We start from the raw sequence: 22,019 nt of genomic DNA, 5'->3' as shown, positions 1-22,019 counted from the left end.
CTGCTGCTGCCCAGGTCTGGCCTGGCCAGATCTGAACTCAGAACCATCCAGCTCGAAGCCCAGTGCTGATGCCATTACACCACTGGTCAGCCCAATGTTACCATGGCCACTTCTAAATACTATAGCGGTATTTTGATAGTACAGTATTTCAGAAATAAAAATACAAAAATGATGGAGGAACTCAGCAGAGATTCTGCAGATGCTTGAAATTTTGAGCACACAAAAATGTATGTGTGCTCGTGGAACTCGGTGGGTTGAGAAGCACCTATGGGTGGGAGTGGAATTGTCGTGCAGGGTGTCGATCTGAAATGTCAAAAGTTTCTCCCTTTCCAGAGATGCTGCTTAACCAACTCTCCTACCAGGTTCCTTCTTGCTTAGCCCGTTTATCTTTTCCACCTATCACCTCACATCTTATTTCATCCCCTTCCCCCCCCCACCCACTCACTTTCCCCCTCACCAATCACTGGTTAGCTTGTTCCCTTGCCCCTCCTTCCACCTTATTCTAGCTCCTGCCCCCCCTTCTTCTCTAGTCCTGATGAAGAGCCTTGCCCCAAAAAACCGACTGTTTACTTCTCTCCACAGATGCTGCCCGACCCACTGAGTTCCTTCCAGCCGTTTGCTTTGACGTTGCGGATTCCGCCATTTGAGACACGAGACTGCAGGTGTTCAGAAAAGTCATCATCTTTCAGTGACCCCTCCACCCCCGACCCCGTTTGTAAACCTCGGTCATTAAGTCTGGACTACAGAGCATGTCTTGTGAGGAAAGGTCGAATGAGCTAGAGCTTTTCTCTTTGGAGTGGAGGAGGATGAGAGGCATTTTGGTAAAGGTGTACAAGATGATAAGAGGCATAGAATCAGTGGACAATCAGAGACCTTTTCCAGGGTGGAAATGTCTAATCTGTGGGGGCATAATTTTAATGTAACTGGAGGGAAGTGCAGGGGGATATCAGAGGTAGGTTGTCTTTACACAGAGGTTGGTGGTAGAGACAGATATAATAGGGACATTTAAGATTTGGACAGGGATGAAAGAAAAGCAGGCTTTTTCCACTGAGGCTGGGCAAGACTAGAACTAGGGGGTCATGGGTTTAAAGGTAAAAAGGTGAAATGTTTCAGGGGAACTTCTTCACTCAGAGGGTGGTGAGGGTGTGGAACGAACTGCCAGAGAAAGTAGTGAATGCAGGTTCAATTTCAGCATTTAAGAGAAATTTGGATAGGTACATGGCTGGAAGAGTATAGCAGGCTATGGTCCGGGTGCAGACTGCTGGGCCGAGGTGGATTAATGGTACAGCACGGTTTAGATGGGTCAAAGGGCCTGTTTCTGTGCTGTGGGGTTCTTTGAAATCTATAAAAATGGAGGGCTAATTAGGAGGGAAGGGTTAGATTGATTTTAGAGTAGATTAAAATGTCTGCATATCATGGCCAAATGGCCTGTGATGTGGTGTAGTGTTCTATGTTGTTATATCTCTGATATATAATATATACAGACAAAAGCATGCTACTACTACTGAGCTGGCTAGGCAGGATAATGGAAAAATAATTCATGTTTCTGGTTGACTCGGATTTTTCTCTCTCCACAGATGCTGTCTGACCTACTGGATGTGTCCGGGCCCCTTCATTTTGTTTGCAGCAAAGGCCTGCTGGAGGAACTCAGCAGGCTGAGCAGCATATGTGGACGCACAGGGATGGTCGATGGTTCATATCCAGAGCACAAATTGGGACCAAGAAGGTGTGATAGATTCTGCCGATGCTGGAAACACACACACAATGCTGAAGGAACTCAGCAGGTCAGGCAGCAAATTCAGAGGGGAAGAAACTGTTGACATTTCAGGGAGAGACACTTCACGAGGTTTGGAAAGGAGGGGGGAAGAAGCCTAAATAAGAAGGCGGGGAAGAGGGGAAGGAGTACAAGCTGGCATACGTGATGTCAGTATTAACGGCTCACCCTCACATAGTCTCCCGCTCCACTCCTCCCCACACCAAAAGCAGATCTCCAGTCAGCTTGGAAAGGCAAAGTCCTGTTCTAGTTCCCAAAGTCATTAACTCATTACGTTATCTTTTGAAAAGTCACTAGAATGCTCCCTGAGGTTGATTTTTATAGTTGTGAAGTATGGGTGTGTCACAATTGATAAGATAAAATTTTAGTTTGTTGTCATGTACAGCAGTGTGAAATGACATTCCTTTGCAAGTTTGGTTGATCTCTGAGCTTGGCAAAATGTTTGCAGATATTTTGGCTCCAGTTGGGGAAGCCATCGTCAATGAACAGTTGAGGGTATTGTCTCCTCAAAATACTGGTTTGTATACTCCTCTGGGGTCCGAATGGATATTGATTAGATGTCGTAATCGGGTTGGCTGGTTCCAAACACTGTGAACAGTTTAACAATAAGTGTGAGGTGTTGCACTTTGGGAGGACCAACCAGGGTAGGTTTTTTTTTTACAGTAAGAGGAAGGGCACAGAGGAGTGTGGCAGAACATAGGGAAATGGGAAGACTGATCCATAAATTCCTATAGGTGGCATCGCAGGTAGATAGGTATACAAAAAGCTTTTGGCACATTGGTCTTCATAAATCAATGTATTGAGTACAGTAGTTGGTATGTTATGTTGAAGACGTTTGTGAGGCCTAATTTGGAGTATTTTTTTTAGATTAGATTATGAGGACACGCAGTTCTCTTTTATTGTTATTTAGTAATGCATGCATTAAGAAATGATACAATATTCCTCCAGTGTGATATCACAGAAACACAGGACAGACCAAGACTGAAAAACTGACAAAAACCACGTAATTATAACATATAGTTACAACAGTGCAAGCAATACCATAACTTGATGAAGAACAGGCCATGGGCACGGTAAAAAAAAAAGTTCAAAGTCTCTTGAAAGTCCCACATCTCACGCAGACAGGAGAAGGGAGGAAACTCTCCCTGCCATGCCCGACCACAGTCCAACTCTGAGTTGTCTGAAAACTTCAAGCCTCCGACCAGCCCTCCGGCACCGAGCACCACCTCTGCCCAGCGCTTCGACCCCAGCTCCGGCCGCCAGCAGCAGGCAAAGCCGAGGATTTTGGGGCCTTCCCTTCAGAGATTCTCCATCGCACAGTAGCAGCGGCAGCAAACTGGGCATTTCAGAAGTTTCTCCAGATGTTCCTCTGTGCTTCTCACGGCCGTCTCCATCAAATCAGAATTGTGCACGGTACCCTATTTAACAAATATGATATAATTTCACCGGAGAGCTGCGTGCGCTGCGTCGCGTCGCCATCTTCTCCTCCCGTCCATTGTGTGAATTTCTAGTCATTTGCCTAAAGGAAAGATATAAAGTTTCTCTGCACTTTTTCAATCTTATTTATAAGGATGTTGCTAGAACTTGAGGATCCGAGTTAAGGAGAAAGTTTGGCCAGGTTCGGACTTTATTTCCTGGAGCGCTGGAGAATTGAGATTTGATACAGCCATACAAAATTATGAGGGGGAAATACAAGCAGGCGTCTTCACTAGTGTTGGGTGAGACTAGAACGTGAGGAGGAACTTCTTCAGTGTGGGGAGAGAGTGTGGAATGAGCTGCCAGCGGAAGTGGTGGATGGGTTTCAACATTTAAGAGAAATTTGGTAACTACATAGATGGCTGTGGTCTGGTGCAGGTTAATGGGACCAAGCAGATTAACAGTTTAGTATGGACTAGATGGGCCAAATGGCCTACTTCGGTGCTGTAGTGTTCAATGACTTCTAATCCAAGTACCTTGTATGTGTGTTCTGAACATTGTAATTGTACTCACCTTTACTACTTGGCAACTCATTCCACTAACAGGCAATTAAATAACTTATTTAGACAAGTTCACAAACACCCTTCAGAAAAGGAGGCACCTCATTCTTACCTTGGTCTGTCTTGGATAGGAGAGGAGTGGGGAGGATATGGGCTGTGTGCAGGCAAATGAGATCAGTGGGTAGCATGGTCCAGTTGGGCCAAAGGGTCTGTTTCTATACTACAGAACTATGACAATGGAAACTCATGGCAAGATGATAACCAATAACAAGCAGTTTTCTCAAGAACCCAAAACCATTACTGAAAAGGAAACTAGAAACCAAATTTATTAAGCATTTGCTTTGACACATGTACAGAGAAAGAAGATTTGTGTTTAAACATGCTTTATTTCTCCATAAATATTTACAATGGTTATACTTTAAAATCACAAACTATTGCTTGCAAAGTTTTTTTTCCTGTTACTTTCACCATGACACCAGCTATTTATATAAAATGATATGCAAATTTAATACTGCCCTTGGTACCGAATTGTACAGCAAACGTGTGTAGCATTTCACGGTATAACCTTGTTTATAATGTACCAGTTGTTCACACTCAGTTGAAAGATAGTCCTGTTTTGTAGCGATATGACATGCAGAGCAACTGGAAGACCACTCACTTTTGCAGCACTTTAAACGGCCACAAAGTTTGCAATTGCAACACTACAACTGTTTTGCAAGATTTGCAGTCTAAAGTGCCACAATAAACGGTTTCAGTGTTAAGTGACATCGAATCTATAGACTGCTACAACTGCAAGACAATCAGTGTTATGTAGACACACAGTTTTGGAAACAGGAAATGTTTCAGACGTTGGAATTTATTATATAAACTAACTTTTAAAAATCTCAGTAATTATTAGATGATCTAAAACTGAACATCTACTATATAATAGATCTGTTCATTGGGCTTAAGAGTAAAAGCTGAAAAATACAGGAGAGAAGCACACTGAAAATGGCCAAGTGTGTGTGGGGAAACTTCTTCACTCAAAGGGTGGTGAGAGTGTGGAGCATGCTGCCAGGGGACGTGATGCACACAGGTTTGAATTCAATATTTAAGAGAAATTTAGATAGGTACCTAGATGGAAGGGTTATGGTCTGGGTGCAGGTCAATAGGACTAAGCATGGACTAGATGGGCCAAAGGGGCTGTTTCTGTGCTGTGACTCTTTCACTCTAAACACTCTGCAGATGCTGGAAAACCAGAGCATCAGGACCTGATGAAAGGTCTCAGTCTGAAACATTCACAGATTTTTCCCCTCTCCATAGATGCTGCCTGACCTGCTCAGTTCCTGTAGCGTTTTGTATGTGCTACTCTGAGACTCGACTGTGATGATGTCTACTGTCAACCGGACTATTAGGTGAGAAATGATCTCTTACAGCACCAGGTGGCTGCCTTTGGGGGGCCATGGGGAGGGGGAGCTACGTGTAAAAACTGGATAACTGCAACAGGGTTCTTGGACACAGGTCTTCAATCCCAAAGCCTTCGGCAATGCAGAGATGGAAGGAAATAATATTTTTAAATATTCTACAAAATACAAGATAAAGTCGCAAGTCCGACACTGCCCTTGTTGAATAATCTCATCTAGAGTCATAGGTCACCACAGCAGAGAAACGTGGCCTTTGGCCCATCCAGTCTGTGCTTGTACTCATTGGAGTTTTGAAGATTGGGCGGTGGGGGGGGGGGGTGGAAGAAATCTCTTTGAACCTATCGATATTGAAAGGTGGACATGGAGAGGATGTTTCAAATAGTGGGAAGTCTAGGACCAGCAAGCACAACATCAGAATAGAAGTATGTATCTGTAGAATAGAGTTGAGGAGGAATGTCTTTAGCCAGAGGGTGGTGAATGTGTGGAATTCATTGCCACAGACAGCTGTAGAGGATATATTTAATGCAAAGGTTGATAGGTCCTTAATTAATAAGGGTGTTAAATGTTACGGGGAGAAGGCATGTGTTGAGAAAGATAATAAATCAGCCATGATGGAATAGTGGAGTAGATTCGATGGGCTGAATGGCTTAATTCTGCTCCTATGTCAGTGTCTAATTCTCTTAAATGTTGCAATCAAACCCACATTCATCACCTCCTCTGGCAGCTCATTCCAGACAATCAACACCTTCAGCGAAGTTCTCCTTAAATGTTTCACCCTTAACCCAATGACCTCTAGTTGTAGCCTCACCTAGCCTCAGTGGTAAAAGCCTGCTTGCATTTACACTGTACCCTCATGATTGCATACTTCTATCAGATATCCCCTCATTCTCCTAAACTCTGGGAGATAAAATTCTAACCTATGCAATTTTTTCCCCTCAGGACCTGGCCACACCCTTGTAAATTTTCTCTGTACTCTTGTAAGAGAAGGGCAGGGTTACAAACTAGCCCAGGTTGGCAAAGGACAAACACCTGAGACAGATGGACAGCCAACTCTGTGCCAGGGTGGGCGCAGTGCATCTGAAATGGGAAATCAGGGGGAAACCATAAATGAGCATCTCAAACTCTCGGGAACTCACCACCAGAACACCTAATACATAGAGAGAGTGGAGGTGGAGAGGAATTTCTTTTAGTGGGGGAATCTACAACCAGAGGCACAGCCTCAGAATAGAAGGACATCCCTTTAGAACAGAGATGAGGAGGGATTTGTTCAGCCAGAGGGTGGTGAATGTGGAATTTATTGACATAGATGGCTGTGGGGCCAAGTCATTGGATATATTTAAAGCAGTTGTTGATAGGTTCTTGATTAATCAGGGTATCAAAGGTTATGGGGAGAAGGCAGAGAACAGGGTTGAGAGGGATAATAAATCAGCCATGATTGAATGGTGGAGCTGAATGCTTCTATGTCTTATGGTCTTGATCTTGAGGTCTCAGAATATGTTAGTCATGTACAGCAGGAATGATGATTATAATATATTTCATTTAAGTTTGTTTATTGACGTTTGAGCTAATTGTTCATTGCTCATGGCTGTTTTCACTATTGTCTTGTAAATTATTGGCTGCTATTGTGTTGTCTGTAATGGTATTGCCCTGTGTTTCATGCTTGGCACTGAACCACAATCAATTCTGGTATGTTTCACATACTGGCAATAAAGTGAGTCTCATTCTGATACCTGCGTGGCATCATTATGGATTAATTTACCATAATACAGATCTACATTTACAGATAATATTACAGGTCAGACAATCAAACAATATATCAAGAGCATGTACCATATTAAACTCTTTGCACCCAATTATTTCATGTAAACTTTAAAATTAAGCAGCTTGCTGGCCAGCGCCAACCATCTTATATTTCACTGTTCCTCAGTTAATTGTGGAGAACGGGCAGCTAGATGAACTGTGGAGCTCTCAGACTTTCTCCAAGTAGGTGCTGGGGACTAAGCCGCTTTGCCCATTACGACTTGCCATCCACCACCCATCTTCACTCTCCTCTGTGATCTGGATTATGTCGTTGGCAGTTATGTCCAATTCGTCGTTATTCTGACAGGGTGACAGGAAAAGTTGTTAACGCACAAAAGAAACACATCTTTAATCGGCATAAGCACGAGAAATTCTGGAGACGCTGGAAATCTGGAGCAACACCGACAAAATGCTGGAGGAACTCGGCAGGTCAGGCAGCATCCGTGGAGGGGAATTAACTGTGATGTTCCTGGACTGGAAAGGAATGTGGAAGAAGCCAAAGAAAAGTAGGGGGAGGTGGGGACTGCAAGCTGTTGGTGAGAGGGATGGTGGGTGTGAAGAGTGATCAGGCATGAAGCAAGAGACTGGGAGATGGAAGAGGTAAAGAAGAGGAGGATAGTGGAGCATAAAGGAAAGGGAAGGTGGAGGGGAACCAGAGGGATGTAAAAAATGGGCAGGTGATAAGAAGAGAAGGGCTGAGAGGGTAATCAGAATGGGAAATGAGAAAGGGAGGAGGGAGGGGAGATGAATTACCAAAGCTGGAGATATCGATACTCATGCCATCAGGTGGAATATAGCTACTCAGATGGAATGCCAGGCGTTGCTCCTCCAACCTCCGAAACAGAAGTAAATCAAAGATCACGTGCAACAGAGATTATAGAAAGAACAGGCAGGGGACGAGGCATAATCACAGCCAGTGGCATGAGTTACAGGGCGATAGAGGCGTGGTGCTGTTAAAACAGAAAGTAACAAATACTGGACTGAAAGTGTTGTATTTGAATGCACGCAGCATAAGAAATAAAATGGACAATCATGAAATTCAGCCACAGATTGGCAGGTGTGACGTTGTGGCCATCTCTGAAAGTTGGCTAAAGGATGGCTGCCATTGGGAGCTGAACATCCAAGGATATATGATGTATCGGAAAGATAGGTTAGTAGGCAGAGGGGGTGGTGTGGCTCTGTGTATAAGAAATAATATTAAATCATTAGAAAGGGATGACATAGGATCGGAAGGCGTAGAGTCTCTGTGGGTTGAGTTAAGAAATAGCAAGGGTAAAAGGACCCTAATGGCAGTTGTATACAGGCCTCCAAACAGCAGCTGGGATGTGGATTACAAATTACAGCAGGAGATAGAAAAAGCGTGTCAGAAAGGCAATGTCATGATAATCGTTGGGGATTTTAACATGAAAGTGGATTGGAAAAATGAGGCCAGTACTGGACCTGAAGAGAGAGAATTTGTAGAATGTCTAAGGGATGACTTTTTAGAACAGCTTGTTGTTGAGTCCCCTAGGGGATTGGCTGTGCTGGATTGGGTGTTGTGCAATGATCTGGAGATGATAAGAGAGCTTAAGGTTAAGGAACCTTTAGGGAACAGTGATCACAATATGATAGAGTTCACATTGAAATTTGAGAAGGAGAAACTAAATTCCAATGTGTCGGTACTTCAGTGGAATAAAGTAAATTACAATGACATGAGAGGGGAAATGGCCAAAGTTGACTGGAAAGGGACACTAACGGGAAGGACAGCAGAGCAACAATGGCTGAAGTTTCTGAGAACAATGAGGGAAGTGCAAGAGAGATATATTCCAAATAAGAAATTTTTGAATGGAAGAAGGACATTACCATGGCTGACAAGTGAAGTCAGAGCCAAAGTAAAAGCAAAAGAGAGCCCATACAAGGGAGCCAGAGCTAGTGAGAAGGTAGAGGATTGGGAAACTTTTAAAAACTTGCAGAAGGAAACAAAGAAGGTCATTAGGAAGGAAAAGATGAATTATGAAAGGCAGCTGGTGACTAATATCAAAGAAGATACTAAAAGCTTTTTTAAGTATATAAAGGATAAAAGAGAGTTGAGGATAGATATAGGACCAATACAAAATGATGCTGGAGATATTGTACTGAGAGGTGCAGAGATGGCAGAGGAACTGAATGTGTATTTGGCATCAGTCTTCACATTGGAAGACATCTGCAGTAGAAACCATAGAAACCACAGCACAGAAACAGGCCTTTTGGCCCTTCTTGGCTGTGCCGAACCATTTTCTGCCTAGTCCCACTGACCTGCACATGGACCATATCCCTCCATACACCTCCCATCCATGTATCTGTCCAATTTATTCTTAAGTGTTAAAAAAGAACCTGCATTTACCACCTCATCTGGCAGCTCATTCCATACTCCCACCACTCTGTGTGAAGAAGCCCCCCCTAATGTTCCCTTTAAACTCCCCCCCGCCCCCTCACCCTTAACTCATGTCCTCTGGTTTTTTTCTCCCCTTGCCTCAGTGGAAAAAGCATGCTTGCATTCACTCTCTCTATACCCATCATAATTTTATATACCTCTATCAAATCTCCCTTCATTCTTCTACGCTCCAGGGAATAAAGTCCTAACCTATTCAACCTTTCTCTGTAACTGAGTTTCTCAAGTCCCGTCAACATCCTTGTAAACCTTCTCTGCACTCTTTCAACCTTATTTATATCCTTCCTGTAATTTGGTGACCAAAACTGAACACAAATGCCTTATACAACCTCATCATAACATTCCAGCTCTTATACTCAATACTTTGATTAATAAGGGCCAATGTACCAAAAGCTCTCTTTACAACCCTATCTACCTGTGACGCCACTTTTAGGGAATTTTGTATCTGTATTCCCAGATCCCTCTGTTCCACTGCACTCCTCAGTGCCTTACCATTAACCCTGTATGTTCTGCCTTGGTTTGTCCTTCTATTCTACCTGTCATTATACCTGTCATTCAAGAGTGTCAGGGAAGTGAAGTATGTGCAGTGAAAATTACGACTGAGAAGGTGCTGAGGAAGCTTAATGGTCTGAGGGCAGATAAATCTCCTGGACCTGATGGAATGCACCCTTGGGTTCTGAAGGAAGTAGCTGGAGAGATTAGGGAGGCATTAACAATGATCTTTCAAGAATCGATAGATTCTGGCATTGTACCGGATGACTGGAAAATTGCAAATGCTACTCCGCTATTTAAGTAGGGTGGGAGGTAGCAGAAAGGAAACTATAGACCTGTTAGCCTGACATCAGTGGTTGGGAAGTTGTTGGAATCAATTGCTAGGGAGGGAGATTACGGCGTACCTGGAGACACATGACAAGATAGGCCAAAGCCAGCATGGTTTCCTGAAGGGAAAATTTTGCCAGACTCACCTACTGCAATTTTTGAGGAAATTACAAGCAGGGTAGACAAAGGAGATGCAGCAGATGTGGTGTACTTGGATTTTCAGAAGGCCTTTTACAAGGTGCCACACGTGAGGCTGCTTAGCAAAATAAGAGCCCATGGAATTACAGGTGAGTTACTAGGATGGGTGGAGCATTGGCTGATGGGCAGAAAATAGAGTGGGAATAAAGGGATCCTATTCTGGCTGGCTGCTGGTTACCAGTGGAGTTCCACAGGGGTCAGTGTTGGGACCACTGCTTTTTACGATGTGTGTCAATGATTTGGACTATGGGATTAATGGATTTGTGGCTAACTTTGCTGATGATACAAAGATAGGTGGAGGAGTGGGTAGTGTTGAGGAAACAGAGCCTGCAGAGAGATTTAGATAATTTAGGGGAATGGGCAAAGAAGTGGCAAATGAAATACAATGTTGGAAAGTGTATGGTCATGCACTTTGGTGGAAGAAATAAACGGGTAGACTATTATTTAGATGGGAGGAGAATTTAAAAAGCAGAGATGCAAATGGACTTGGGAAGTCTTGTGCAGGATACTGTAAAAGTAAACCTTCAGTCTGAGTTGGTTGTGAAGAAGGCAAATATAGATATGGCAGTTATTTCCCATGGCAGGGTTGTCTAAAACAAGAAGGCATGACTTCAGGATTGAAGGACATCCATTTAGAACTGAGATGAGGAGAAATTACTTTAGTCAGAGGGGAGTAAATCTGTGGAATTTGTTGCCACGAGTGGCTGTGGAGGCCAAGTCATTGGGTGCATTTAGGGCAGAGATAAATAGGTTCTTGATTAGCCAGAGCATTGAAGGGTATGGGGTGAAGGCAGGGGAGTGGGGATGACTGGAAGAATTGGATCAGTCCATGATTGAATGGCAGAGAAGACTCGATGGGCCGAATGGCCTGCTTTTGCTCCTATACCTTATGGTCTAACCCGAGTTTTGCCTCATCATGGCAGTAGAGGAGGCCATGCACATACATGCCAGAGTGGAAAGGGGAAGTTGAATTGAAATGGGTGGCTACCAGTAGTTCCTGTCTTTTGTGGTGGACAAAGCAGATGTGTTCAACATTTGATCTCCTGCATTCCACGATCACAGGTCACAAAATCTACCCAATTCCGCACCTAATGACGATCCCATTCCAGGAAATATAGTAGAAAATAATGCATCAAATGTCAGAAGGATTCGCTTTTACAGTCTGAGGTGCGCTGTTCGGAGAAGGTGGAAAACAGTTTCACTTTGCCAGTGACTTCGGAATGAGCGATGACAAGGTTTGAGTGATGATGTTCTTACAAGTCAACTTCATCTCACAAAGATCATTGAAAAATATTTCTATTGTTAATCAAAACTCATTACCTTGCAATTTCAGTAAGACTCTACGTTTTACCATTTCTTTTCCTATTGCTAGCAAATTCCATATTACTACTCAATAAACATAATGACTTAGAATGAATGCATGATAAGATCTATACTCATTTATTTCTCTTGACAGGAAATTAGGCAAACATTTTAATTGTACTGGATGACGAATGAGCGAAACATCACTCTTCCTAAATTGCCAAATTCAAAAGCAAATGCACAAGAATCTCTTGTGAAGGAGGCATAATCTCAACAGAGAGCAGCACTTACTTGAGCCTTGTAGTCGTAAAGCACTCTGTAGTTGTTTGTGTTTTCCTGAGGTACAGCACCAACACTGGCATACAAATCCTCTGCTAATGACAGAGAAAAAAATAACTAAATGCATACTTTATAATGGTTGCAGTTCCTTCATCTATTGCTGGCTTGTGGTCGTTGCTTATTTGATGCTATGTGCCTGTAATGCTGCTGCCAGCTCTTTATTGCACCCGTGTATCGGTGTACTTGCGCATAGCAGAATGGGCAGCATGGTAGTGTAGCAGTTCGTATAACGCTTTACAACATTGGTGATCGCAGTTCAATTCCCGCCACTGATTCTCCCTGTGGCTGCGTGGAGTTCCTCCCACATTCCAAAGGCATAGATATTAATGACAAACACAAAATGCTGGAGGAACTTAGCAAGTCAAGCAGCATCTATAGAAAAGAGTAAACAGCCGACATTTCGGGTTGAGAATGAGGGCTCAGGAAGGGTCTCGGCCCGAAACGTCGACTGCTTACTCGTTTCCATAGATGCTGTATGACCTGCTGAGTTTTCCGGCATTTTGTGTGTGTTGCTTTGGATTTCCATCATCCTCAGACTTTCTCAGGCTAATAAGTTGTGGGCATGCTACGCTGGTGCTGGGAGCGCAGCGACATTTACGGGCTTCCTCCCAACACACCTTCCGAATGTGTTGGTCGTTGACGTAAACAACGCAGTTCACTGTATGTTTTGAAGTACGTGTGACAAATAAAGCTCTTCTTAATAAATTGACTTCATCTGTTACTCAATGCGTGGTGAAGGCGGCCCAGCGAATTGTCAGGATGGATCTCCCAGGACTGGACGCCATCTATTCCAGCAGACTCAGGAGGAAAGCAATCAGCATAACCAGAGACACCACACACCCCGGCCACTCCCTGTGTGACCCACTGCTGTCCAGCACAAGGTTCAGGACACTAAAAGCCAGACCAAATAGACTGAGGAACAGCTTCTATCCCAGAGCTGTGGCCTCCATCACACCACTCCCCCAGAACAATGACTGAAACTGTGAGCACACACAAGGACTCAAATACTTGCAGTAACGGCACTTGGTGCATCACTGTGATATTCTGGTACTGCTGCAGCTTATTTTCTGTTCCTTATCTATTTAATACTGTTTTTCTACCACTGTCTTATTTTTATCTACCGCTTTATTTAGACCGCTTTATTTAATTGCCTGAGAGGAAGCCAAACAGAGTTTCATTGTACCTATGTATAATGACAATAAAGACCATTCAATTCAATTCAATCATTAGCTAAAGCTTATTTTCCCTCCAATTTATTATGAATATTTATATCACTGCACATCTCCCAATCACCTGAAAATGGGTCGTCTTCAAACCTCAGTACTAAACCTGGGTTGTGGAAGATGGCCTTCAATGAGAAAGTTCAGTGCTACTGGGATTTTGATGGTTCATTATTTGGGTTAAAGTCGGTGCAGCATTGCCATAAGTAAAACCAGGCCTCCTCATCCAGCATCAGCAGAATTCCTGTTGTTTGCGCTCCGCATCCACAGTCTTTCCGATGAGACATTAAATTTGGAGCAGCAACACACACACACACACACACACAAGAATGCTGGAGGAACTCAGCAGGCCAGCAGCATCTATGGAGGGGAATAAACAGTTGCCGCCTCGGGTCGAGACCCTTCATCAGGCCACTGAATCTGGCCCTGTCTCCCCAGGAAACGCAGCAGCGGTAGCAAATCTTATCCCTTCTTCAATTAATATTCCTGCGTATTCATATTTTTGCAAGGTCCATCAGACTGTGATCAGGGCAGGAGAAGCCCATGTTCCAGACTCCTGGGGATGGTGGGGGGGGGGGGGGGTGGAATACCTAAAATTTTGATTTATAGAAGCTCAGAATATTAATCCCGGAAACAAAATCTATTGTAATACCATTTCTTACCAGGAGGAGGTGCAGTAGCACTGACTGAATTGCTGCTGCTGGGCTTTGAACTGTGGCCAGGTAAAAGATTGGTAATCCTAAACAAGGGGAAACAGGGGTTAACTCACATGTAACAACAGCATCAATTATAAATATATATATATATATATAAAACCTTGACACTGTGAGACAGTATACTCTTTCTTTTTCTTTTCAAATCTTTTTATTATTATTATCCAAAATTAACAAGAATACATCGAAGTAGGCAATACTTACAATGTCTCAAGAAAAAAAATTTGTTTTAAAGATTGAAAAAAATTTAGGTGACAAAAAAAGAGGAAAAAAACCCTACTAGGCAAGGAAAAGTGAGGAAAAAAATACACATATGTCAAATGAAGCTAATATTTTATGGCACTATTTGGGTTCATCTTAAAAAATTCTAAGTGGCTGGTTATTTTCAGAAAACCTAGTGTGGTAGCTGAGTAAATAGATTTTCCCGTTAATGCAAATATCTAATCAGTTAATCAATGGATAAGGGCATGCAGACATGATCATCAGATTAGGCTGTTGTTCAGACCAAACATCAGAACCAGGAAGAAATGGCTCTGAGTGACTTTGACAGTGGAATGACTGTCGGTGCCAGACGGGGTGGTTTGAGTATCTCAGAAAATGCTGATCTCCTGGGATTTTCACATGTAACAGTCTCTAGATTTTACAGAGAAAAGTATGAACAACAAAAAAAAACATCCAGTGAGCACCAGTTGTGTGGATGAAAATGCCTTGTTACTGAGAGAGGTCAGAGGAGAAGGATCAGACTGGTTCAAGCTGACAGGAAGGCAACTGTAACTTAAATAACCACACGTTACAACAGTGGTGTGCACAAAAGTATCTCTGAGTGCACAACACGTTGAAACTTGAAGTGTATGGGCTATGGCCGCAGAATACCTCAACCTGTTCCACTTCTGTACCTAATGAAGCGGCCTCCAAGTATATTTACCAAGTACTACAATGTTCCATACTGTGAGAGAAGCAGTCAGTTACAGTTTAGTTTTTAATCCATTTGAAGTTCCTATCCCTTTGTAAAAAGGCTCAGTATCTCAAGATCAGGCAGGGTGGTTTCTATAACACCTCAGCCAAGTGGTCACAGATTAACTATTGGGCAATCCCTGACGGAAGGAAAACAGCTTTGTTTTCAGTTATTGATCTGAAATATCAACTGCTTTTCTTTCCACAGATACTACCTGATCAGCTGAGAATTTTCTAATTTCACACTTTCAGTATCTGCTATCTTTATGTGACTTTCAAATTCTAGGACACGCCAGTATAAACGATGTCTTTCTGCAGACTGCTATTAGAGATTGCACAAGGGCAGTGAGTGGAACTGTTGGCAGTCATACAGCAGGGAAGCATTTTTCAAAGTTCAAAGTAAATTTATTATCACAGTACGTATATGTCACCATATACAACCTTGAGATTCATTTTCTTGCAGGCATTTGCGGTAGAACTAAGAAATACAATAGAATCAATGAAAAACTACACACACAGACTGACAAACAACCAATATGCAAAAGAAGACTGTGCAATTAGAGATTAATTAATTAATTAATTAAGTTAACAAATTTCACGTCACGTGCCGGTGATAATAAACCTGATTCGGATTCGGATTCTGATACTGAGAACGTGAATTATGGAGTCCTTGAAAGTGTGTGCGTAGGCTGTGGAACCTGTTCAGGGTTGAGGTGAGAGAATCTGGAGGGCCCGGCTCCATTCTCTGACCGCACGCCATTCAGACGTGGAGGGCTGTTTGACAGCCAGAGGGTCTGGATGGCAAGGAGGAAATCCTGGATTTTAGTCTGGAGCAGAGGAAGGCAACACATTTGGAGAAGGCAAGCAAATGGACCAACAGAGAGTGCAGAGTACCACATCCAGTGGTTAAAGAAATACAGGATATTTGTAACACACATCAAAGTTGCTGGTGAACGCAGCAGGCCAGGCAGCATCTCTAGGAAGAGGTACAATCGACGTTTCAGACCGAGACCCTGCGTTCACCAGCAACTTTGATGTGTGTTGCTTGAATTTCCAGCATCTGCAGAATTCCTCCTGGTTACAGGATACTTGTCTTTATTGTTCTGGGGATATTAGAGCAGGGAAAGCTGTGTTAAATTGCAAAAATATTAGTTAGGGTACAGGAAGCGTCCAGGATCAGTTTTGATTCCAGCACTCCAAGAAGCAGATGAAGAAGACAGCACTAATGAGGGTGCAGAGGAGATTCACAAAGGTATCGCTGGACTGAAGAGCATTGATTACAGGAAGGGACACACTAAGGCTGCAGCTGTCAACACTGAATCAGAATCAGGTTTATTACCACTGGCGTGTGTCGTGAAATTTGTTAACTTAGCAGCAGCAGTTCAATGCAATACAGAATATAGAAGAAGAAAAAATAATAAATAAATAAATTTCAGTATACATATATTGAATAGATTAAAAGTAGTGCAAAAGACAGAAAAAAATATATATTAAATGTGAGGTAGTGTTCAAGGGATCAATGTCCATTTAGAAAATGGAAGGCAGAGGGGAAGAAGCTGTTCCTGAATCGCTGAGTGTGTGCCTTCAGGCTTCTGTATCTCCTACCTGATGGTAACAGTGAGAAAAGGGCATGCCCTGGGTGCTGGAGGACCTTAATAATGGACGCTGCCTTTCTGAGACACTGCTCCCTAAAGATGTCCTGGGTACTTTGCAGGCTAGTACCCAAGATGGAGCTGACTAAAGATCAGAGGCTGAGGAGGCGCCTGTCACCTGTGATGAAAGACCCTGACAGAATGACCTGAAAAGACCCAGTTCACTGGTCAGGGAGGCAGCAACGAGGAACAGATATTTAAGGCAGATAAAGGGAAGCTGAGCAAGGGGAGCCGGGAATGGACAGGGATCTGGAACTTACTACCTGAAAAAGAGACAGTAACAGAAATCTTCATTGAATAGTCATTTGGATGAGGTGTAACTACAACCGTGGATCAAGAGCCAGGAAACCTACACTCGATAGCACGATAGACTGAGCCTTGGGTTTTCTATGTTGTGAATTTATGAAACTCTAGTTGCGGGGTGGGAGAGGAAGATAAGTTTAATGTTTCAAATTGCTAACCCTACATCAGAACCCAGCGAAACATTTACCCTGCATTCTCTCCAGATCTGCTTATATCTATCTTATCCTCCCTTAAAGGTTTCCAAGTTTCCCAAATGGCAGCTAGCACAGTAAGAGGCTTTGTTCCTCTTTTACCTTCTTGAGCAGAGCTTGTGATAAACGCTCACAAGTTTAGCTTTCCACAGCAAGGTTCTGAAATCACAAGAGATTTCTGAAACCCAGAGCAACACACATAAAATGCTGGAGGAGCTCAGCAGGTCAAGTTGCATTTATGGAGGAGAGTAAACATTTGACACTTTAGGCCGAGACCCTTCATCAGGATTGGAAAGGGAGGGGGAAGATGCCAAAATAGGAAGGGTGGGGGGAGGGTAAAGAGTATAAGCTGGCAGGTGGTAGGTGAAGCCAGGTGAAGGGGAAAGTATCTCAGTGGGGGAGGGAGGGGGATGAAATCAGAAGCAGGTGGAAAAGGTAAAGGACTGAAGAAGAAGGAATCCGATAGGAGAGGAAAGTGGACCATGTGGAGAATAGAAAGAAGGGGAACCAGAATAAGATGTTGGTAAGGTGAGGCAAAAAGAGAAGGGGTAAACGGGGAGCCAGAATGGGGAATTGAAAAAGGGAGAGGGGAAAAAGTGAAAAAAATGATCAGAATTTAGAGAAATCAACATTCATTGGAGGCTACCAAAATGGACTATGAGGGAGGTGTTGCTTCTCAACCTGAGAGTGACCTCATTGTGACAGTAGAGGAGGCCATGGACTGACATGTTGGAATAGGAGTGGGGATTGGAATTAAAATAGTTGGTAGTGAAGTCCTGCCTGTTGCGAATGGAACAAAAGTGATCCCCCAATCTACATCAGGTCTCACTGATGTAGAGGAGTCCACACAGGGAGCACTGGATACGGTAGATGACCCCAAAAGACTTGCAAGCAAAGTGTTGAAGGCTCTGAAAAATACCTTTTTATGCAAACTTCTGGTTTTGATAAATTAGTCCTCCGGAGATTGTAAATCATTGTGTGACGGTAAAGAGAAAAAAAAATCAACACGGTTCCTGAACCCCAGTTTTAGCAAACCCAACACTTATGATTCGACAGATCCTGGAAGATCTTCATACCAACCACATCAGATGCAAGGGTAATGTTCAGGAAGGTGTGATTGTTTGGTGTTAATCAGTAAGTCAATGCGAAGCAGGGGTGTTAATTGATAAGTGCATGAATGGCTGTGGTTGAGTGATGTGGTTGGTGCTTTCTGAGTGCCATTCTGCTCAGTGGACAACAATGCATCAGCAAAGGTCATTGTATTGCTGTACCTGTAATGCAAAAAATTAGGGCAGTATCTGAAACAGAAAATAGTGAAACACATTAATAGCAGAATAGTCACAGCATAATGACTAACAGTAACGTTAATGTAAATAAAACAGACCCTTCAGCCCATTTGGCCAAGATTCCCACTTGCCCACATTTGTCCACCTCCCTCTAAAGCAGGGGCTCCCAACCCAGGGCCCACCAACCCCTTGGAAGGGGTCCATGGCATTTAAAAGTTTGGGACCTTTCCTGGCCACAGGCTCTTTGACTCACAATATTGTTCCACCCCTTTAACCTAATCTAAGATTAATTCAAACCTTCTCTCCTACTTAGCCCTCCATTTTTTCCTTTCATTCATGTACCTACTTAAGAGTTTCGTTAAATGTCTCTAGTGTGTCTGTTTCTACCACTACCCTGGCAGTGTGTTCCATGTTCCCACCTCTCTCTGTATTTAAAAAGCACTTCTGTCATCCCTTTATACTTTCCACCACTCTTCTTAAAACTAGACTCCCTCATATTACCCATCTCCACCCTGGGAGAGGCATATCCATTCTATTTATGCCTCTCACCTTGTATTAAGTATCCCCTCATCCTCCTTCGCTCCAAAGAGAAAAGCCCTAACTCGCTCAACTCTTCCTCGTAAGACATGCTCTCCAACCCAGGCTGCATCTTGGTAAATCTTCTGTGTACCCTGTCTAAAAGCGTCCACATCCTTCCTATAATGAGGCAACCAGAACTGAACCCCTGCACCTTTCCAAATACCTTTTAAAATGCTGTTAAGGTACTTTGCTCTAGCAGCCTGTTCCATATGTGGACCACCCTCTGTGTGAAAAATTTGCCCTTAAATCTCTCCCCTCTCATCTTAAACAAAAATTTTTTTAGTTCTTAATTCCCCAGCTCTGGGTAAAAGACCGAGTGCTTTCACCCTATCTATCTCTGCCCTTCAGGATTTTAATCACCTCTATAAAGCTCCCCCCCCCCTCCATTGTCCTACACTCCAAAGCCTCAACCCCAACAAGCCAAGGGCTTTCCACCTCAGTGTCGTTCACGTTCATTGCATCCATTCTGCCAATTAAATTTAGCAAAAGTGATCAAAAAGATTAAATTTCTCCTAGTCAGGTCGTGTAGATCACTGCTGAAAGTAAAGCTATTCAGGACTGAGGTTGGAAGGAATTTCTTCACCCGGTCGCGGTGAATCTTTGAAATTCTCTGCCCAAGGAGATGGTGGAGCTTCAATAAGTGAGCTTATACAGAGTGACAGATCTTTAGGGAGTTAAGGAACGCGGGCCTAAGGTGGAACTGATGTCAAAGATCACTGCTTGTCTTATTGAATACATAGACATACAAATGGTTTTCTCCTGTTACTATTTTTCACACGTTTAGGAATCGGTGATCAGTAGGTTTTGAACTGAAGAACAAAATCACACAGGCAACAGAGAAACGAGTGGGTTTACATTCTTTACCTTTTCATCACCCCTCCATTCCTGGAGTTCACAGTGCGGTTTTCTCCACTGGGTTGTTTCTGGTAGTAATCCTCATACTCAATGGGAGCTGCAAGAGAGAGAGAGGGGGCTTGCTTACTCAGGAACTAATATGGGGTGAGAACTTCATTCTATTAACCTTTTAAAATGCAGCCTCTATCATGCAACTAACCAATTAGACCATAAGATATAGGAGCAGATCAAGTCTGCTCCTCTATTTAGAAACATAGAAATATGTTTTTATGTTTCTCTGTTTGATTATAGTAGATTTATTTTTCCTCTCAACCCCATTCTCCTGCCTTCTTCTCATTACCTTTGATGCCCTGACTAATCAAGAACCTATCAGCCTCCACTTTATATATACCAATGACTTGGCCTCCATAACCTTCTACAGCAATGAATTCCACAGATTTACCATCCTAAAGAACTTCCTTCTTATCTCTATAATTGAACAGAATCTGCACAATTTCATCTTGAATGGGCAGCCAGTATCAAATCCCAAAGAAGTCTGATTCCAAGGATCAGTTCTTGACGTGCAGCGTTGACCAGGAAAGTTTAGGCCGATTTTTCAAACAAATTATATTACAGTGGATTCTTGTCAATTGGGGCATTGGTTAATCTGAGCTGCCACTTATTTGGAACAGCTCTTAAGGAACAAAAACTAATCGAGAAGATAACCGGGATTTCCCTTGTTATTTGGGACACTGTGATGCTTAATTGGGACAGAAGATTGTGGCTGATGCTTCTAACTAGCGTTAGTCATATGCACATGTGGCCGTTAAACACTACATTGTGCTTAGAGCAAACAGTTTTTAAATAGCATCAATTGTGTATGTTTGTGTTCAAAAAGCAGTGATTTTTTATCACTGATAATTGATGAGAAATTAGCAGTATGATAATTCAGAACTGCTTTACTTGCTGTGATTTCAAGCATTCAGGCTCAGAGATGCCAGAAATAGCAGTGAGTGCAAAGGAAACAATTTCACTACTTCAACAAGTTCGGAACTCTGAAGAATTTGAAAGCATCGACAATCATCCTGAATGTTACAATGAAAATGAAGATTTGGAGGATGCAGCCATCAAAATCATTATAGTCCATTATCTGACATTTGTTGTCTCTGTGCTGATTTGTTCATTTACAGTCGATCAAAAGAACACAGCAGAGTACGCTGGATAAATTCCTCTATCCATAACTATTAGGAACAAATACACAGTTTTACAGTACTGTAGTATAATTTAATGTTCTAAATTATTCTGAATTTCATTTAAGTACATAATTTGCTATTCAGTTAAATGGTAATTTGTCTTTTATAAAAGTTTTAAACTATTTCCATGAAACTTTGGCTGATTGGGGCAGCTGCTTATTTGAGCCAAAATGTACAGATCTTGATGTGTCCCAATTAAACAGAATCCACTGTAATTGGAAATATTAGGGACCAGCATGGATCAGATACTTAACTGGAATAGTTACTAGGGCTCAAAGAACAAAGCTGCCCTCTTGACTTTCCAAGAACTGAGACGTGCCCATGCTTAAACCAGATAACTTCACAGTCACCACATCCACCACCCTAAATCCATAAAACAACAAAGTGCACTGTGTGCTTAGTCATTTGGTTATTCAGACATCACCTCCCAAACCAGCGACTTCAACTGGGAGGTAAACGAACACCTGCAAGCTTCCATCCATGTAGCAGACCATCCCAACCTGGAAATACTTTGACATCCTCAATGGGTCCATATCTCCACTCTTTGTCCAAAGAGCACGAAGTGAGTACATTCATCAAAACAGCTTCAGTGTGGCTTAATACAGTGACACTCCATCTTGTAGTGCCTTGGATTCTTAATTTGCCCGCACTGTCCACACATCCTGTGGATTTATAAACATTGCAATCCCAGCACGGCGTTGATCTGCAACTGGTAGCTGTTGCTCCCATCAGGGAACCAGTTTGTCCAGTCTGCAGGCTGGAAGAGACCTTATACAATGTGGGGAGGGGTGTGACGGTATCTTACCAGGGGGAGTCAGTCCCGTCATCTTCTTCTGAATGAAACAATCTATATCCGCATCAATATCACACTTCTCCAACACCTTCCGAGTTTCCTCATACATCTGCAGGGAAAACAGGGATAATATGAACTTAACCAGTAATAGTTAACCTCAATATTAGAAACAGGCTCTTCAGATCACCAAACGGTGCCGACCGTCACAAACCCTCAGAGG

The 22,019-nt window shown here is 42.9% G+C and overlaps 1 protein-coding gene across 5 annotated transcripts in view; it reads right to left on the bottom strand.

Moving 5' to 3' along the window:
- Positions 1-4,116: 4,116 nt before the first annotated feature.
- Positions 4,117-22,019, bottom strand: part of pstpip1a (proline-serine-threonine phosphatase interacting protein 1a) — a 121,857-nt gene continuing 103,954 nt past the window's right edge. For 3 of the 5 annotated variants that reach the window (XM_072282782.1, XM_072282786.1, XM_072282785.1), the window contains exons 11-16: positions 21,812-21,908; positions 19,784-19,871; positions 18,326-18,352; positions 13,904-13,980; positions 11,974-12,056; positions 4,117-7,253 (exon numbers count right to left, since the gene is read on the bottom strand). In XM_072282782.1, the coding sequence (XP_072138883.1) occupies positions 7,122-7,253; positions 11,974-12,056; positions 13,904-13,980; positions 18,326-18,352; positions 19,784-19,871; positions 21,812-21,908 (504 nt within the window). In that variant the 3' untranslated portion in view covers positions 4,117-7,121. The remainder of the gene's footprint in view (positions 7,254-11,973; positions 12,057-13,903; positions 13,981-18,325; positions 18,353-19,783; positions 19,872-21,811; positions 21,909-22,019) is intronic. The other 2 variants (XM_072282783.1, XM_072282784.1) reach the window with 2 other exon arrangements.

This window comes from Mobula birostris, chromosome 18 (assembly GCF_030028105.1).
Source record: "Mobula birostris isolate sMobBir1 chromosome 18, sMobBir1.hap1, whole genome shotgun sequence".
Classification (NCBI taxonomy): Eukaryota; Metazoa; Chordata; class Chondrichthyes; order Myliobatiformes; family Myliobatidae; genus Mobula; species Mobula birostris.
The sequence above is the reverse complement of the archived record's forward strand: the minus strand, read 5'-3'. Positions and strand labels throughout refer to the sequence as shown.